This window comes from Gobio gobio (genome assembly GCF_949357685.1).
Source record: "Gobio gobio genome assembly, chromosome: 10".
Lineage (NCBI taxonomy): Eukaryota > Metazoa > Chordata > Actinopteri > Cypriniformes > Gobionidae > Gobio > Gobio gobio.
Window position 1 is genome coordinate 13,269,489 of NC_137116.1, and position 20,000 is coordinate 13,289,488.

Sequence of the window (20,000 nt, forward strand, 5' to 3'; positions counted from 1 at the left end):
TGTTTGTGAGTCGAACCATACCTAATTTTCCCATATCTATGATTGCGACCTATCATTTCTTGTCATGAAAATCTTTCCGCCATTTTGAATTTTCCTGGAATTTTTAAAAGAATGTTTTCCCAAAAATACTTTTTCAAACTCCTCCTATGCCGTTGCTCAGATTTTCACCAAAATTGAATCAGATCATCTTTAGACCATGCTGACAAAAATGTATGAAATTCTTCGATTCGTCAAACCGTTCTCAAATAACGAACTAATGAATTTGACAAAGAGCACACCAAAATGGACGTGAGGCTATATGTCCACAAATCTTTAGCGAAAACTGACCAAACTTAGTGTGTTTTATGACAACCATGAGCTGAGTCTACCCGCGCTGTTTCGGTACAGTGCCACCTAGTGGTCAGGAGATGTAAACAATTGATCTTTTTGCTCATAACTTCTGAACGGTCTATTGAAACTGGTCTCTTTAGATTTGATGCAACATGCGAGTCAAATGTTACCCAATTTTCCCATATCGGCCATTTTGGATGTTGGCTATTTTGAATTTTGTCCTAAAATGCTGTATTTTACAAACGCATTGGCGTATCATTACAGAACTCGGTATGTCTTCAGCACCAGGCCCTGACAGTACTCAAAAAGGCTAATGAAATTTCCAAAAATGCGAATAACTTTTGATTAAATGAACCTATGGTAATTGAACTGGTCTTTATAGATTCCTTGGGTCATGCCGAGAACATAGATACCACTTTTGCTATAGTCGGCCAAACTTTTATTTTCTTTAAATACCTACTTTTTCAAACTCGTAGAGCATTACTCAGATTTTCACCAAAATCGAATCATATCATCTTCAGACCATGCAGACAAAAAGTTATGGAATTCAAGTTGATTCGTCAAACCGTTCTCGAATAATGTTCCAACAATTCGACAAACACGCCAAAATGGACGTGAGGCTATATCTCTTCAGCGCTTTAGCGCATTCTGACCAAACTTGGTGTGTGTTATGACAACCATGACCTGAGTCTACCTGGGCTGTTTTGGCACAGTGCCACCTAGTGGTCAGGAGATGTAAACAATTGATCTTTTTGCTCATAACTTCTGAACGGTCTATTGAAACTGGTCTCTTTAGATTTGACGCAAAATGCAGAGTCAAACGTTACCCAATTTTCCCATATCGGCCATTTTGGACGTTGGCTATTTTGAATTTTGTCCTAAAATGCTGTATTTTACAAACGCATTGGCGTATCATTACGGAACTCGGTATGTCTTCGGCATCATGCCCTGACAGTACTCAAAAATGTTAATGAAATTTCCAAAAATGCGAATAACTTTTGATTAAATGAACCTATGGTAATGGAACACTGTTTCGGCACAGTGCCACCTAGTGGTCAGGAGATATGAAAATTGCTCTTTTTTTTGTTTGGCCAAAAATCACAAAACTGGTAGATTTGGTGTAACATGCGGATGTTGAACAATCCCCAATTTTCCACTTGTCCCGGACAAGCGGACATGCGTTAATGTTGATCCCTGCTTGCACTGCATTAATCAAAGGTATGCATTGTATTAGTTCTTTAGTTCTTCATCAGTTCTCTCTCTCCTCCTATAGGCACAATGCGTCCCGTGCAGCGCAATTTCTACGACCCGTCCTCGTCTCCGGGCAAGGGCATCGTATGGGAGTGGGAAAACGACTGTGGATCCTGGACGCCCTACGACATGGAGTTGTGCGTCAGCATCCAAAACGCCTATGAGAAGCAGCACCCCTGGCTGGACCTGAGCTCGCTGGGCTTCAGCTACCTGGTGGACTTTGACGGCATGTCACAAACGAACCGTCAGAGCCAGAGGAAGCGGCGCATTCGCCGGCGGATGGACCTGGCGTACCCACTCATCGCCGGATCCATCCCCAAATCCCAGTCCTGGCCCGTGGGCACCAACTCGGGCACCCCGTGCACCTGTCAGCAATGCATGCTGGTCCACAGCACACGGGCCGCCTCCAACGCCATCCTGGCCCTGCAGCAGAGGAGGAAACTGTACGGGACGGAGGGCGGAGCCGATCAGACAGTGGGCGTGGTCAGGCAGAGCAACACCTTTGCTGGCTCCACCCTCTACTCACCCATGACGACTGTTGCTAGGGGACACCATAACAACATAAAGGCCAGTGGAGGCGGAGCTGGGAAGATGGAGATGAATGGGGGGAATTTCGCACCTGCGCTGGTGACGCTACCGACCAATCACACGCTTACGATTAACGGACAGAATAATCTGAACCGGCCAGGAACGCAGAGGATCGCGGTGGCGGCGGGCCGAGGAGCAATCCCTCCTGGGTAAGAGATGCTTTAATCTATCTGTCTGTTCTATCGTTTTTTCTATCTTTTTATCTATCTATCGTTCTTTCTATCTTTTTATCTACATATCTATCGTTTTTTCGTTCTGTTGTTCTCTCGTTCTATCTATCTGTCATTCTAATTGTCCATCAATCAATCCATTGTATATATCACTCTAACATTCTATCTGTAGTTCCATCCATCCATCCATCCATCCATCCATCCATCCATCCATCGTATATATATATCACTCTATCGTTCTATCTAACGTTCTATCTGTAGTTCCATCCATCCATCCATCCATTGTATATATCACTCTATCGTTCTATCTGTCATTCTATCCATCCATCCATCAATCTGTCCATCCATCATCCATCCATCCATCCATCCATCGTATATATATATATATATATATATATATATATATATATATATATCACTCTATCGTTCTATCTAACATTCTATCTGTAGTTCCATCCATCCATCCATCAATCTGTACATCCATCTGTCCATCCATCATCCATCCATCCATCCATACATCCATCGCTCTATCTCGTTCTATCTATCTGTCATTCTATTTGTCCATCCATCGTATATATCACTCTATCGTTCTATATAACGTTCTATCGTTCTATCTGTTGTTCTATCTGTATTCTGTAGTTCCATCCATCCATCCATCGTATATATATTACTCTATCGTTCTATCTAACATTCTATCGTTCTATCTGCTGTTCTATCTGTAGTTCCATCCATCCATCCCTCCATCGTATATATATCACTCTATCGTTCTATCTGTCATTCTATCCATCCATCCATCCATCCATCCATTGTATAAATCACTCTATCATTCTATCTGTCATTCTATTTGTCCATCAATCCATCCATCGTATATATATATATATATCACTCTATCATTCTATCTGTCATTCCATCCATCCATCTGTCCATCCATCCATCATCCATCCATCCATCCATACATCCATTGCTCTATCTCGTTCTATCTATCTGTCATTCTATTTGTCCATCAATCCATCCATCGTATATATCACTCTATCGTTCTATATATCGTTCTATCTGTAGTTCCATCCATCCATCCATCGTATATATATTACTCTAACGTTCTATCGTTCTATCTGCTGTTCTATCTGTAGTTCCATCCATCCATCAATCCATCGTATATATATCACTCTATCGTTCTATCTGTCATTCTATCTATCCATCCATCCATCCATCCATCCATCCATCCATTGTATATATCACTCTATCATTCTATCTGTCATTCTATTTGTCCATCCATCCATCCATCCATTGTATATATCACTCTATCATTCTATCTGTCATTCTATTTGTCCATCAATCCATCCATCCATCGTATATATCACTCTATCGCTCTACCTAATGTTCTATCATTCTATCTGCTGTTCTATCTGTAGTTCCATCCATCCATCGTATATATATCACTCTATCGTTCTATCTAACGTTCTATCTGTAGTTCCATCCATCCATCCATCCATTGTATATATCACTCTATCGTTCTATCTGTCATTCTATCCATCCATCCATCAATCTGTCCATCCATCATCCATCCATCCATCCATCCATCCATCCATCCATCCATCCATCGTATATATATATATATATCACTCTATCGTTCTATCTAACATTCTATCTGTAGTTCCATCCATCCATCCATCAATCTGTACATCCATCTGTCCATCCATCATCCATCCATCCATACATCCATCGCTCTATCTCGTTCTATCTATCTGTCATTCTATTTGTCCATCCATCGTATATATCACTCTATCGTTCTATATAACGTTCTATCGTTCTATCTGTTGTTCTATCTGTAGTTCCATCCATCCATCCATCCATCCATCGTATATATATTACTCTATCGTTCTATCTAACATTCTATCGTTCTATCTGCTGTTCTATCTGTAGTTCCATCCATCCATCCCTCCATCGTATATATATCACTCTATCGTTCTATCTGTCATTCTATCCGTCCATCCATCCATCCATCCATTGTATAAATCACTCTATCATTCTATCTGTCATTCTATTTGTCCATCAATCCATCCATCGTATATATATATATATCACTCTATCGTTCTATCTGTCATTCTATCCGTCCATCCATCCATCCATCCATTGTATAAATCACTCTATCATTCTATCTGTCATTCTATTTGTCCATCAATCCATCCATCGTATATATATATATATATATATATATATATATATATATATATATATATATATATATATATATATATATATATATATATATATATATATATATATATATATATATATATATATATATATATATATATATATATATATATATATATATCACTCTATCATTCTATCTGTCATTCCATCCATCCATCTGTCCATCCATCCATCATCCATCCATACATCCATCGCTCTATCTCGTTCTATCTATCTGTCATTCTATTTGTCCATCAATCCATCCATCGTATATATCACTCTATCGTTCTATATAACGTTCTATCGTTCTATCTGTTGTTCTATCTGTAGTTCCATCCATCCATCCATCGTATATATATTACTCTATCGTTCTATCTGTTGTTCTATCTGTAGTTCCATCCATCCATCCATCGTATATATATTACTCTAACGTTCTATCGTTCTATCTGCTGTTCTATCTGTAGTTCCATCCATCCATCAATCCATCGTATATATATCACTCTATCGTTCTATCTGTCATTCTATCCATCCATCCATCCATCCATCCATTGTATATATCACTCTATCATTCTATCTGTCATTCTATTTGTCCATCAATCCATCCATCCATCGTATATATCACTCTATCGCTCTACCTAATGTTCTATCATTCTATCTGCTGTTCTATCTGTAGTTCCATCCATCCATCGTATATATATATATCACTCTATCGTTCTATCTAACGTTCTATCGTTCTATCTGCTGTTCTATCTGTAGTTCCATCCATCCATCCATCATATATATATATCACTCTATCATTCTATCTGTCCATCCATCCATCCATCCATCCATCCATCCATCCATTGTATATATCACTTTATCATTCTATCTGTCATTCTATTTGTCCATCAATCCATCCATCCATCGTATATATATATATATCACTCTATCATTCTATCTGTCATTCTATTTGTCCATCAATCCATCCATCCATCGTATATATATATCACTCTATCATTCTATCTGTCATTCCATCCATCCATCTGTCCATCCATCCATCATCCAACCATCCATACATCCATCGCTCTATCTCATTCTATCTATCTGTCATTCTATTTGTCCATCAATCCATCCATCGTATATATCACTCTATCGTTCTATCTAACATTCTATCGTTCTATCTGTTGTTCTATCTGTAGTTCAATCCATCCATCCATCCATCTATCCATCGTATATATATCACACTATCATTCTATCTGTCATTCTATCCGTCCATCCATCATCCATCCATCCATCGCTCTATCTCGTTCTATCTATCTGGCATTCTATTTTTCCATCAATCCATCCATCCATCGTATATATCACTCTATCGCTCTATCTAACGTTCTATTGTTCTATCTGTTGTTCTATCTGTAGTTCCATCCATCCATCCATCATAGATATCCCTCTATCTTTCTATCTGTTGTTCCATCCATCCATCCACCCATCATATATATATATATATATATATATATATATATATATATATATATATATATATATATATATATATATATATATATATATATATATATATATATATATATATATATCGCTCTATCATTCTGTCTAACATTCTATCATTCTATCTGTCTATCTATCCATATATCGTTCTATTGTTCTATCTAATGTTCTATCTATCTGTATATCTATCTGCCGTTCTTTCTATCGTTTTTTTCTATCGAATAGATAGATAGATAGGTTTATGTATGATGAATATCTTTATTTTGAAATGTTTGCACTTCATTGTATCATTCTTTTTTTTGTTTATTGATGCTTTTCAGTTTTGTAGGGATTGATTGTCTTGAACAGGGAAATAATCAATAGTGTCCTTTTGCACTGTGACAGTGAATCAGTCAAACACACACACACACTCTGAAACACACACGCACACACACACACACACACACACACACACACACACACACACACACACACACACACACACACACACACACACACACACACACACACACACACACACACACACACACACACACACACACACACACACACACACACACACACTGCCCCTAAACCTACCCATAACACACACACACACACACACACACACACACACACACACACACACACACACACACACACACACACTGCCCCTAAACCTACCCATCACACACACACACACACACACACACACACACTGCCCCTGCCCCTAAACCTACCCATAACACACACACACACACACACTGCCCCTAAACCTACCCATCACAGGAGACATTCTGCATTTTTACATTTTCAAAAAACATCACTTAGTCTGATTTATAAGATGTTTTCCTCATGGGGACCTAAAAATGTCCCCACAAGGACGAGGATTTTGGATATTGCCATCTTTGTGGGGACATTTTGACTCATACCAGTCCACACACACACACACGCACACATGCAGTGCTGCTGTAAAGCATCTATAAATCTAGTCCTTTCCTCTGAGCGTGTGAAAATCATTGTTTGAGTGTGTCTTTGGTCGAGTTAAACCGCATGCGTGTGTGTGCGTGTGTGTGTGGATCGTTGCCATCCAGGCTGTGATACACAGGGGGAAGATGAATAATGGATCAAGGCAAAACGGAGCCTCAGCAGAGACACACACACACACACACAGTAAAGCACCTAATGAAGGGGTATAAATCCTAGGAAATGTGAAGTGACGATGGAACCACATTTCTGAACCCACAAACACACTTCAGCAGAAACAGAGACGAAGAGAGAAAGAGTGTAAAGACAGATAAGTTTGCTTTGTTCCCAGGCGAGCGGTTTCACACACACAGGATGAGCGTGGTTCACACACACACACAAACACTAAAGCAGATAGCATAAGATACCATATAAACAAGCATTCACATGCACAAAACACCAGCGTCGATCTCTCAGCTGTGATCTCTCATACAGTCACAGAGGTTTTCATACTAATGCAATTACACTTTCTATCCACTTCCCCGTTTCACTATCGCTCTGCAACTCTTATGACCCGCTTCACTGCAGCACTTACCCCTGATAAATAATAAATACTCATAAATCCTTGTCTGACAATGGAGATGTACAACCTGAGAATCATTTTCCCTGACAGTATTCCAGCAATCATGTTGTGTTTTCACACGGCAAAAAATCATGTTCTTACTCAGTACTTTTGACTTGAGAAGCAATAAATGTTTATTTGTAGTGGGAAAAAAGACAAAAATACTAAGAACATCATTTGTTTTGCAGTGCGATCAGCTGTTACGAATCAGATGATGCCATATTCACAAATGAATCATTTTGGATCTAAATGGCTACTGATTCGTGATTCAGTTTGATTCATTCGCTCAGTTCACTGAATCGTCTGAATCGTTTACATTTTACCTGTTATCCTTTTTAGGAAACAAAACTTTGAATTTTTGGTTGGAAATCATTTATCAGCATTGAAGCAGATCTTTATTGTACATGCAGCTTGTGAATGAATCTACTGGAGATCAAGACAATTTATATCCCATATCAATAACAGTTCCAGTATCAAAACGGGGGCAGTTTCTTTGATGCTGAAAGGCTAGAAACGCTGGTTCTGATGTTTTGAGGCAGACACACACACACACACACTGATTGCGGTGTGATTTTGCACCGCCACTAGAGGGCAGAGTCGGACAGATTCAGAGATGGAGCGCTTACACACACTCACTGTGGTACAGGATAGTTTCCACTAAAACAACTTGGTCCAGTTTTCCTCTTGACTGCAAAACTCATTTGTTCCATGGTTATATGCTCTTATTAATCTTCACTTTTCATCTGAACATGAACGTTTGTGAGATTAATTCCATCTGTTTGGAGGTTAATGATTGATTTTTTTTGTCAGTGATCTGAGCATTGATATTATTTTGCATATTAATGTTTTCATGTCTCTTTGTTAATGTGAGTTTTGTGGATACAGTAATTCATTTAGTTTTGTATAGTAATGAATGTTTTATTTTGAAGTAAAACATTTAAGTGAGACCCTTTAGGGCTTTAGGGCATTTATTTTATTTTGTTTTATTTAACATTTTTATTTTTTATTTTATTTATTTTTTTAATTATTATTTTATTTTATTTTGTTATTTTCTTTTATTATTATTTATTATTTAATTTTTATTTAATTTTATTATCCATTGAGTTTATTATTGAATAATTCCATGGATCAGATGTACATTTCAAACATCTTCATTATTCATCATAATCCATAGGCCAATTGAGCAGAATCATTTATGCTGTAATGTGTTGTTACGTTATATTATGTTATGTGTTATGTGTTGTGTTATGTGTGGTTATGTGTTATGTTATGTGTTGTTATGTGTTGTGTTATGTGTGGTTATGTGTTATGTTATGTGTTGTTATGTGTTGTGTTATGTTGTGTTGTTATGTGTTGTGTTATGTGTTGTGTTATGTGTTATGTGTTGTGTTGTGTTATGTGTTGTGTTATGTGTTGTGTTATGTTGTGTTGTGTTATGTTGTGTTGTGTTATGTGTTATGTGTGGTTATGTGTTATGTTATGTGTTGTTATGTGTTGTGTTATGTTGTGTTGTTATGTGTTGTGTTGTGTTATGTGTTGTGTTGTGTTATGTGTTGTGTTATGTGTTGTTATGTGTTGTGTTATGTGTTGTGTTATGTTGTTATGTGTTGTTATGTGTTGTGTTATGTGTTGTTATGTGTTGTGTTATGTGTTGTTATGTGTTGTGTTATGTGTTGTGTTATGTCGTGTTGTTATGTGTTGTGTTATGTGTTGTTATGTGTTGCGTTATGTGTTGTTATGTGTTGCGTTATGTGTTGTTATGTGTTGTTATGTGTTGTGTTATGTCGTGTTGTTATGTGTTGTGTTATGTGTTGTTATGTGTTGCGTTATGTGTTGTTATGTGTTGCGTTATGTGTTGTTATGTGTTATGTTATGTGTTGTTTTGTGTTGTATGCGTTGTGTTGTGTTATGTTATGAATTGTTATGTTATGTGTTATGTTATGTGTTATGTTTTGTGTTATGTTATGTGTTGTTATATTATATGTTTTGTGTTATGTTATGTGTTGTTATATTATAGGCCTATGTTATGTGTTATGTTATGAGTTGTTATGTGTTATGTTATGTGTTGTTATGTGTTATGTTATCAGGGTTGCCAACTTTCACGCATTTGGCGTGACACTCACGCTTTCAGACTCTGTCTCACGCTCTCACGCTGCCCAACTTAATCTCACGCCAAACTGCCAAACCTGCTTTTGATATCAAACAAAGTCTAAGCTTTTAAATTTGTTTAAGTTTTAATGCGAAATTCAAACAATGAATAGCGTTTTGGCGCTAATATGGCATAACAGTTAAAGCCAGAGTGTTGAAAAACGGAGATGCGACATGCTCTCTCATCTCGCGGGTGCGCGCGCGGTCACGTGCTCCACGGAGCTCTCAATACTTCTAGCGCTGTGTCAATGCATTTGAATGGCTTGATACACAACATCTCCACTTCAGGTGTTTGCAGCAAGTTTTGGTAAACAGTACAGCATAGTGTGCATTGATTATTACGTCAACCATACAGGATCGTTTTATTATAGAGAGTGATGGAGATGCAACATTGTTAACATTAATGTTTTTCCTGTATTTAGCCCTCATACACTCATACACATTGATGGTCAAATGTGACCATACACCTTAACTATTTTTCAATTAAATAAATGTTCTATATTTTAGTTCAAAAATATTAATTGAATATTTTGAGATATTTTGGTACTAAATACTATCTGTGCAATAATTATGGTCCTGACCACTTAAAATATTTTTCTTCTAATATTTTTCTTATTTATATTACAATTAGTATTAAGGTTGAATTAGAGAATTCTTATTCAAAGAGGCAAATTAGAGTCATTTTGTGGCTTGAAAAATAATAATTTCCATTTGTAATGCCATTACCCACTGGTGCCTTTATGGCTCTTTAATCAATATTAACCCCCCCCCCCCCCCCCCCCAAAGAAAAGAAAATCTCACTCCAACCTGATCTCAAAAGTTGGCAACCCTGTGTTATGTGTTGTTATGTTATGTGTTGTTATGTGTTATGTTACAGTACGTTATGTTACAGTACGTTATGCTGCAGTGCGTTATGTTACAGTACGTTATGTTACAGTGTGTTATGTTGCAGTACGTTATGTTACAGTTCGTTATGTTGCAGTACGTTATATTACAGTACGTTATGTTACAGTACATTATGTTGCAGTATGTTTTGTTACAGTACGTTATGTTGCAGTACGTTATGTTACAGTACGTTATGTTACAGTGCGTTATGTTACAGTACGTTATGTTACAGTACGTTATGTTACAGTGCGTTATGTTACAGTACGTTATGTTACAGAACGTTATTGTTGCAGTACGTACGTTATGTTGCAGTATGTTTTGTTACAGTACGTTATGTTGCAGTACGTTATGTTACAGTACGTTATGTTACAGTACGTTATGTTACAGTACGTTATGTTACAGAACGTTATTGTTGCAGTACGTTATGTTACAGTACGTTATTGTTGCAGTACGTTATGTTACAGTACGTTATGTTACAGTACGTTATGTTACAGTGCGTTATGTTACAGTGCGTTATGTTACAGTATGTTACAGTATGTTATGTTGCAGTACGTTATGTTGCAGTACGTTATGTTGCAGTATGTTATGTTGCAGTACGTTATGTTGCAGTACGTTATGTTACAGTACGTTATTGTTGCAGTACGTTATGTTACAGTACGTTATTGTTGCAGTACGTTATGTTACAGTACGTTATGTTACAGTACGTTATGTTAAAGTGCGTTATGTTACAGTGCGTTATGTTACAGTGCATCATGTTACAGTACGTTATGTTACAGTACGTAATGTTAAAGTGCGTTATGTTACAGTACGTTATGTTACAGTACGTTATGTTAAAGTGCATTATGTTACAGTACGTTATGTTACAGTACGTTATGTTAAAGTGCGTTATGTTAAAGTGCGTTATGTTACAGTACGTTATGTTACAGTACGTTATGTTAAAGTGCATTATGTTACAGTACGTTATGTTACAGTACGTTATGTTACAGTACGTTATGTTAAAGTGCGTTATGTTAAAGTGCGTTATGTTACAGTACGTTATGTTACAGTACGTTATGTTAAAGTGCGTTATGTTACAGTACGTTATTGTTGCAGTACGTTGTTACAGTACGTTATGTTAAAGTGCGTTATGTTACAGTACGTTATGTTACAGTACGTTATGTTGCAGTACGTTATGTTACAGTTCGTTATGTTGCAGTACGTTATATTACAGTACGTTATGTTGCAGTACGTTATGTTAAAGTACATTATGTTGCAGTACGTTATGTTACAGTTCGTTATGTTGCAGTACGTTATGTTACAGTACATTATGTTGCAGTACGTTATGTTACAGTACATTATGTTGCAGTACGTTATGTTGCAGTACGTTATGTTGCAGTACGTTATATTGCAGTACGTTATGTTACAGTACGTTATGTTATGTTACAGTACGTTATGTTACAGTACATTATGTTGCAGTACGTTATGTTACAGTACATTATGTTGCAGTACGTTTTGTTACAGTACGTTATGTTGCAGTACGTTATGTTACAGTACGTTATGTTACAGTTATGTTACAGTACGTTATGTTTCAGTACGTTATGTTGCAGTACGTTATGTTACAGTACGTTATGTTACAGTTATGTTACAGTACGTTATGTTTCAGTACATTATGTTGCAGTACGTTATGTTACAGTTCGTTATGTTGCAGTACGTTATATTACAGTACGTTATGTTACAGTACATTATGTTGCAGTATGTTTTGTTACAGTACGTTATGTTGCAGTACGTTATGTTACAGTACGTTATGTTACAGTACGTTATGTTACAGTGCGTTATGTTACAGTACGTTATGTTACAGAACGTTATTGTTGCAGTACGTACGTTATGTTGCAGTATGTTTTGTTACAGTACGTTATGTTGCAGTACGTTATGTTACAGTACGTTATGTTACAGTACGTTATGTTACAGTACGTTATGTTACAGAACGTTATTGTTGCAGTACGTTATGTTACAGTACGTTATTGTTGCAGTACGTTATGTTACAGTACGTTATGTTACAGTACGTTATGTTACAGTGCGTTATGTTACAGTGCGTTATGTTACAGTATGTTACAGTATGTTATGTTGCAGTACGTTATGTTGCAGTACGTTATGTTGCAGTACGTTATGTTGCAGTACGTTATGTTACAGTACGTTATTGTTGCAGTACGTTATGTTACAGTACGTTATTGTTGCAGTACGTTATGTTACAGTACGTTATGTTACAGTACGTTATGTTAAAGTGCGTTATGTTACAGTGCGTTATGTTACAGTGCGTTATGTTACAGTACGTTATGTTAAAGTGCATTATGTTACAGTACGTTATGTTACAGTACGTAATGTTAAAGTGCGTTATGTTACAGTACGTTATGTTACAGTACGTTATGTTAAAGTGCATTATGTTACAGTACGTTATGTTACAGTACGTTATGTTAAAGTGCGTTATGTTAAAGTGCGTTATGTTACAGTACGTTATGTTACAGTACGTTATGTTAAAGTGCATTATGTTACAGTACGTTATGTTACAGTACGTTATGTTAAAGTGCGTTATGTTAAAGTGCGTTATGTTACAGTGCGTTATGTTACAGTACGTTATGTTAAAGTGCGTTATGTTACAGTACGTTATTGTTGCAGTACGTTGTTACAGTACGTTATGTTACAGTACGTTATGTTAAAGTGCGTTATGTTACAGTACGTTATGTTACAGTATGTTATGTTAAAGTGCGTTATGTTACAGTGCGTAATGTTAAAGTGCGTTATGTTACAGTACGTTATGTTACAGTATGTTGCAGTACGTTATGTTGCAGTACGTTATGTTGCAGTACGTTATGTTGCAGTACGTTATGTTGCAGTACGTTATGTTACAGTACGTTATTGTTGCAGTACGTTATGTTACAGTACGTTATTGTTGCAGTACGTTATGTTACAGTACGTTATGTTACAGTACGTTATGTTAAAGTGCGTTATGTTACAGTGCGTTATGTTACAGTGCATCATGTTACAGTACGTTATGTTACAGTACGTAATGTTAAAGTGCGTTATGTTACAGTACGTTATGTTACAGTACGTTATGTTAAAGTGCATTATGTTACAGTACGTTATGTTACAGTACGTTATGTTAAAGTGCGTTATGTTAAAGTGCGTTATGTTACAGTACGTTATGTTACAGTACGTTATGTTAAAGTGCATTATGTTACAGTACGTTATGTTACAGTACGTTATGTTACAGTACGTTATGTTAAAGTGCGTTATGTTAAAGTGCGTTATGTTACAGTACGTTATGTTACAGTACGTTATGTTAAAGTGCGTTATGTTACAGTACGTTATTGTTGCAGTACGTTGTTACAGTACGTTATGTTAAAGTGCGTTATGTTTCAGTACGTTATGTTACAGTACGTTATGTTGCAGTACGTTGTTACAGTTCGTTATGTTGCAGTACGTTATATTACAGTACGTTATGTTGCAGTACGTTATGTTAAAGTACATTATGTTGCAGTACGTTATGTTACAGTTCGTTATGTTGCAGTACGTTATGTTACAGTACATTATGTTGCAGTACGTTATGTTACAGTACATTATGTTGCAGTACGTTATGTTGCAGTACGTTATGTTGCAGTACGTTATATTGCAGTACGTTATGTTACAGTACGTTATGTTATGTTACAGTACGTTATGTTACAGTACATTATGTTGCAGTACGTTATGTTACAGTACATTATGTTGCAGTACGTTTTGTTACAGTACGTTATGTTGCAGTACGTTATGTTACAGTACGTTATGTTACAGTTATGTTACAGTACGTTATGTTTCAGTACGTTATGTTGCAGTACGTTATGTTACAGTACGTTATGTTACAGTTATGTTACAGTACGTTATGTTTCAGTACATTATGTTGCAGTACGTTATGTTACAGTTCGTTATGTTGCAGTACGTTATATTACAGTACGTTATGTTACAGTACATTATGTTGCAGTATGTTTTGTTACAGTACGTTATGTTGCAGTACGTTATGTTACAGTACGTTATGTTACAGTACGTTATGTTACAGTGCGTTATGTTACAGTACGTTATGTTACAGAACGTTATTGTTGCAGTACGTACGTTATGTTGCAGTATGTTTTGTTACAGTACGTTATGTTGCAGTACGTTATGTTACAGTACGTTATGTTACAGTACGTTATGTTACAGTACGTTATGTTACAGAACGTTATTGTTGCAGTACGTTATGTTACAGTACGTTATTGTTGCAGTACGTTATGTTACAGTACGTTATGTTACAGTACGTTATGTTACAGTGCGTTATGTTACAGTGCGTTATGTTACAGTATGTTACAGTATGTTATGTTGCAGTACGTTATGTTGCAGTACGTTATGTTGCAGTACGTTATGTTGCAGTACGTTATGTTACAGTACGTTATTGTTGCAGTACGTTATGTTACAGTACGTTATTGTTGCAGTACGTTATGTTACAGTACGTTATGTTACAGTACGTTATGTTAAAGTGCGTTATGTTACAGTGCGTTATGTTACAGTGCGTTATGTTACAGTACGTTATGTTAAAGTGCATTATGTTACAGTACGTTATGTTACAGTACGTAATGTTAAAGTGCGTTATGTTACAGTACGTTATGTTACAGTACGTTATGTTAAAGTGCATTATGTTACAGTACGTTATGTTACAGTACGTTATGTTAAAGTGCGTTATGTTAAAGTGCGTTATGTTACAGTACGTTATGTTACAGTACGTTATGTTAAAGTGCATTATGTTACAGTACGTTATGTTACAGTACGTTATGTTAAAGTGCGTTATGTTAAAGTGCGTTATGTTACAGTGCGTTATGTTACAGTACGTTATGTTAAAGTGCGTTATGTTACAGTACGTTATTGTTGCAGTACGTTGTTACAGTACGTTATGTTACAGTACGTTATGTTAAAGTGCGTTATGTTACAGTACGTTATGTTACAGTATGTTATGTTAAAGTGCGTTATGTTACAGTGCGTAATGTTAAAGTGCGTTATGTTACAGTACGTTATGTTACAGTACGTTATGTTAAAGTGCGTTATGTTACAGTACGTTATGTTACAGTACGTTATGTTGCAGTACGTTATGTTACAGTACGTTATGTTGCAGTACGTTATGTTACAGTACGTTATGTTGCAGTGCGTCATGTTACAGTACGTTATGTTACAGTACGTTATGTTACAGTACGTTATGTTATAGTACGTTATGTTGCAGTACGTTATGTTACAGTACGTTATGTTGCAGTGCGTCATGTTACAGTACGTTATGTTAAAGTGCGTTATGTTACAGTACGTTATGTTAAAGTGCGTTATGTTACAGTACGTTATGTTACAGTACGTTATGTTACAGTACGTTATGTTACAGTACGTTATGTTACAGTACGTTATGTTGCAGTACGTTATGTTGCAGTACGTTATGTTACAGTACGTTATGTTACAGTACGTTATGTTGCAGTACGTTATGTTACAGTACGTTATGTTGCAGTGCGTCATGTTACAGTATGTTATGTTACAGTACGTTATGTTACAGTACGTTATGTTAAAGTGCGTTATGTTACAGTACGTTATGTTACAGTACGTTATGTTAAAGTGCGTTATGTTACAGTACGTTATGTTACAGTACGTTATGTTACAGTACGTTATGTTGCAGTACGTTATGTTACAGTACGTTATGTTGCAGTGCGTCATGTTACAGTATGTTATGTTACAGTGCGTTATGTTGCAGTACGTTATGTTGCAGTACGTTATGTTACAGTACGTCATGTTACAGTGCGTTATGTTACAGTTTGTTATGTTACAGTGCGTTATGTTACAGTACGTTATGTTACAGTATGTTATGTTACAGTACGTTATGTTGCAGTACGTTATGTTACAGTACGTTATATTGCAGTACGTTATGTTACAGTATGTTACGTTACAGTACGTTATGTTACAGTGCATTATGTTGCAGTACGTTATGTTACAGTATGTTATGTTACAGTACGTTATGTTGCAGTACGTTATGTTACAGTACGTTATGTTACAGTACGTTATGTTGCAGTACGTTATGTTACAGTACGTTATGTTGCAGTACGTTATGTTACAGTACGTTATGTTACAGTATGTTATGTTACTATGTCTCTATGTTAATCATTCAGTACCATGGTAAAGTACATAAAGATATTTGAAGCAGATTCGTTTTCTAAAGAGCTTGACAACATCTGACCTTTTTCAGTGTTATCTTGTTCTGGCTTATATATGAACACTAACAGGCCTTACAGTTAAATTCAACTCAACGACTGACTTCCTGTTTCACTTCCTGTGAGAGGAAGAGCGTCTGAGATCACAAGAGGAAGTTTGTGTTGTGTGTTGTTTAATGAGAGCAGGAGAGCTGATGGAGACGGATGGAGACTCAGAGGACGAGGACAGACGGTAGGATGGCGCTCATGTTGGTTCGGTGGCTCGACCGCGGCAGCAGGGCTTTGACTCGCTGCACGTGGAAACGAGAAAGATTTGAGATCTATAACAAAGGAGAGATAAGACATGAAACGAGACGAGCGCAACCGTTTCCTGATGCGTATCGATTCGAGACGCTCTGTTTTACTCCAAGATAACAGCTTAACTCTGTATGCAGGTGTTTAGAAATGGTTTTATTCTGTTTTATTTTAACATGCAAGTAAACAGCTTAACCCTGTACAATGATTTTTTTTTCTTATTTTATTTTATTGAGTTATGTAATAATTCCATTTATTTATTGATCTATAGGCAAATTTTTTTCTTTTCTTCTTTTTTATTTATTTTTCTTTTATATTATATTATTTTATAATTTTTTTTATTTTTTTTTTAATTTTTTAATTTTTTTATTTTTTTATATTATTTTCATTTTATTTTATTTATTTTATTGATGTTTTATTTTATTTATTTTATTTTAATTATGTTATTTTTATTCATTGAGTTAAGTAATAATTACATTTATTAGATGACCTACAGGCTAATTTATTTATTTATTTTTTTAATTTTATTTGAGTAATTCATTGAGTTATGTAATAATTCCATTTATTTAATGATCTATAGGCTAATTGAGAAGATTTTTTCTTTTCTTTTCTTCTTTTTTATTTAGTTTTGTTTTATATTTTATTTATTTATTTTATTTATTTATTCATTTTTATTTATTTTCTATTTATTTTATGTATGTTATTTTATTTTATGTATGTTATGTTATTTTATTTTATTATTTTATTTTTATTTATTGAGTTAAGTAATAATTCAATCTATTAGATGACCTACAGGCTAATTTATTTTTTTATTTTTTTGTTTTATTTTTAGTAATTCATTGAGTTATGTAATAATTCTGTTTATTTAATGACCTAATTGAGAAGATTTTATTTTATTTTATTTTATTTATTTTATTCTATTCATTGAGTTAAGTAATAATTCCATTTATAAGATGACCTATAGGCTGATTGAGTATATATATTTTAATTTTTTTTATCTTATAGATTTTATTTTATTTATGTTACTTTAGTATAATTGAGATACTATTATAGTTTTAATATTTTGAATGATTTAATATAATAATAATTTATTTTATTTTGTAAGTAAACATCTCAACTCTGCACAAAAATGTATAGAAATGTTTATTTTATTATTTAATATTTTATTTCCATTTTTTAATGGTTTTAATTTTGTTAACTATAATAACATTTCTTCAGACACAGTAAAAAACTAGTTTCACTTTCTTCATATTTCATCTAAAAAATGCATCATCATCATCATCATCATCGCTCGCTTGTTCACACTTCTATTGTTCACACTGATAAGATCTAGTGGCTGAAACGATCAGGGCTTCAAGGTGAAGAACTCTGAGATTCAGTTGATTTGAGATGTGTGTGTGTGTGTGTGTGTGTGTGTGTGTGTGTGTGCTCAGGATGGGCTGATGCTCTCTCCTCAGGGATGAAAGCTCATTCCCTGTTCTTTATGAATGAGTTTTGTTCCTTATGTGATCCGATAAGCCCGCAGATGTTATTAAGATGACATTCAGACACTCATTCAGACACTCATCTTCAGCTTTGTGATCTGATGCTGGCCTCAGTGTTTCTCACTGGATGCTGATTGGCTCGTTCAGAGCTTCATTTGATTGGCCGGTTCTGCTGGCCTGAGTGGATGAGGAAGGTTGTGAGTTTTAGACGGTGTGAGTCCGTGTGTTTCTCCTCATCCGAGTGTTGGACGGTCTCCTATTGTGTATCCGCTGCTGATGTGACCGTCTGATGTCATCCTCAGGGTTCCTGCACTTCCTGTGAAGAATCTCACTGGATCGGGACCCGTCCATCCCGCCTTAGCAGGTACAGCAACAACACTTCAGTGGAAAACAAACACCTTTCATTTCAATATTTGATTTTGTTTGGCAAGTAAACAGTTTGACTTTGTACAAAGGTATATAAAAATGGTTAATTTTATTATTTTTATTTTATTTTATTTTGGAGGTAAACAGATTATCTCTGTACAAACGTAAATAAAAATAGTTTATTTTGTTTTATTCTTTTTTTTATTTATTTTGCAAGTAAACAGCTCATCTCTACAAATGTATATAAAAATGGTTTATTTTATTTTATTTTTTATTTTGGAAGTAAACCGATTATCTCTGTACAGAGGAATATGAAAATTGTTTATTTTATTTTAATTAGCAAGTAAGCAGCTTAAATCTAAAACAGTATATAACATTAATTATTTTATTATGTTTTTATTTTATTTTTTGCAAGTAAACAACTTAACTCTGGACAAAGGTATATAAAAATGGTTAATTTTATTATTTTTATTTTATTTTATTTTGGAGGTAAACAGATTATCTCTGTACAAACATAAATAAAAATAGTTTATTTTGTTTTATTATTTATTTTGCAAGTAAACAGCTCAACTCTACAAATGTATATAAAAATGGTTTATTTTATTTTATTTTTTATTTTGGAAGTAAACCGATTATCTCTGTACAGAGGAATATGAAAATTGTTTATTTTATTTTATTTAGCAAGTAAGCAGCTTAAATCTAAAACAGTATATAACATTAATTGTTTTATTTAATTGTATTATGTTTTTATTTTATTTTGCAAGTAAACAACTTAACGCTGGACAAAGGTATATAAAATGGTTAATTTTATTATTTTATTTTATTTTGGAGGTAAACAGATTATCTCTGTACAAAGATAAATAAAAATAGTTTATTTTGTTTTATTATTTTTTTAATTTATTTTACAAGTAAACAGCTCAACTCTACAAATGTATATAAAAATGGTTTATTTTATTTTTTATTTTGGAAGTAAACAGATTATCTCTGTACAGAGGAATATGAAAATTGTTTATTTTATTTT

General features: G+C 34.9%; 1 protein-coding gene across 3 annotated transcripts in view; it reads left to right on the top strand.

Moving 5' to 3' along the window:
• Positions 1–20,000, top strand: part of dtx1 (deltex 1, E3 ubiquitin ligase) — an 87,195-nt gene that overhangs the window by 49,732 nt on the left and 17,463 nt on the right. For all 3 annotated transcript variants that reach the window (XM_079827510.1, XM_079827508.1, XM_079827509.1), the window contains exons 3-4: positions 1,604–2,318; positions 18,916–18,977. In XM_079827510.1, coding sequence (XP_079683636.1) covers positions 1,604–2,318; positions 18,916–18,977 — 777 coding nt within the window. The remainder of the gene's footprint in view (positions 1–1,603; positions 2,319–18,915; positions 18,978–20,000) is intronic.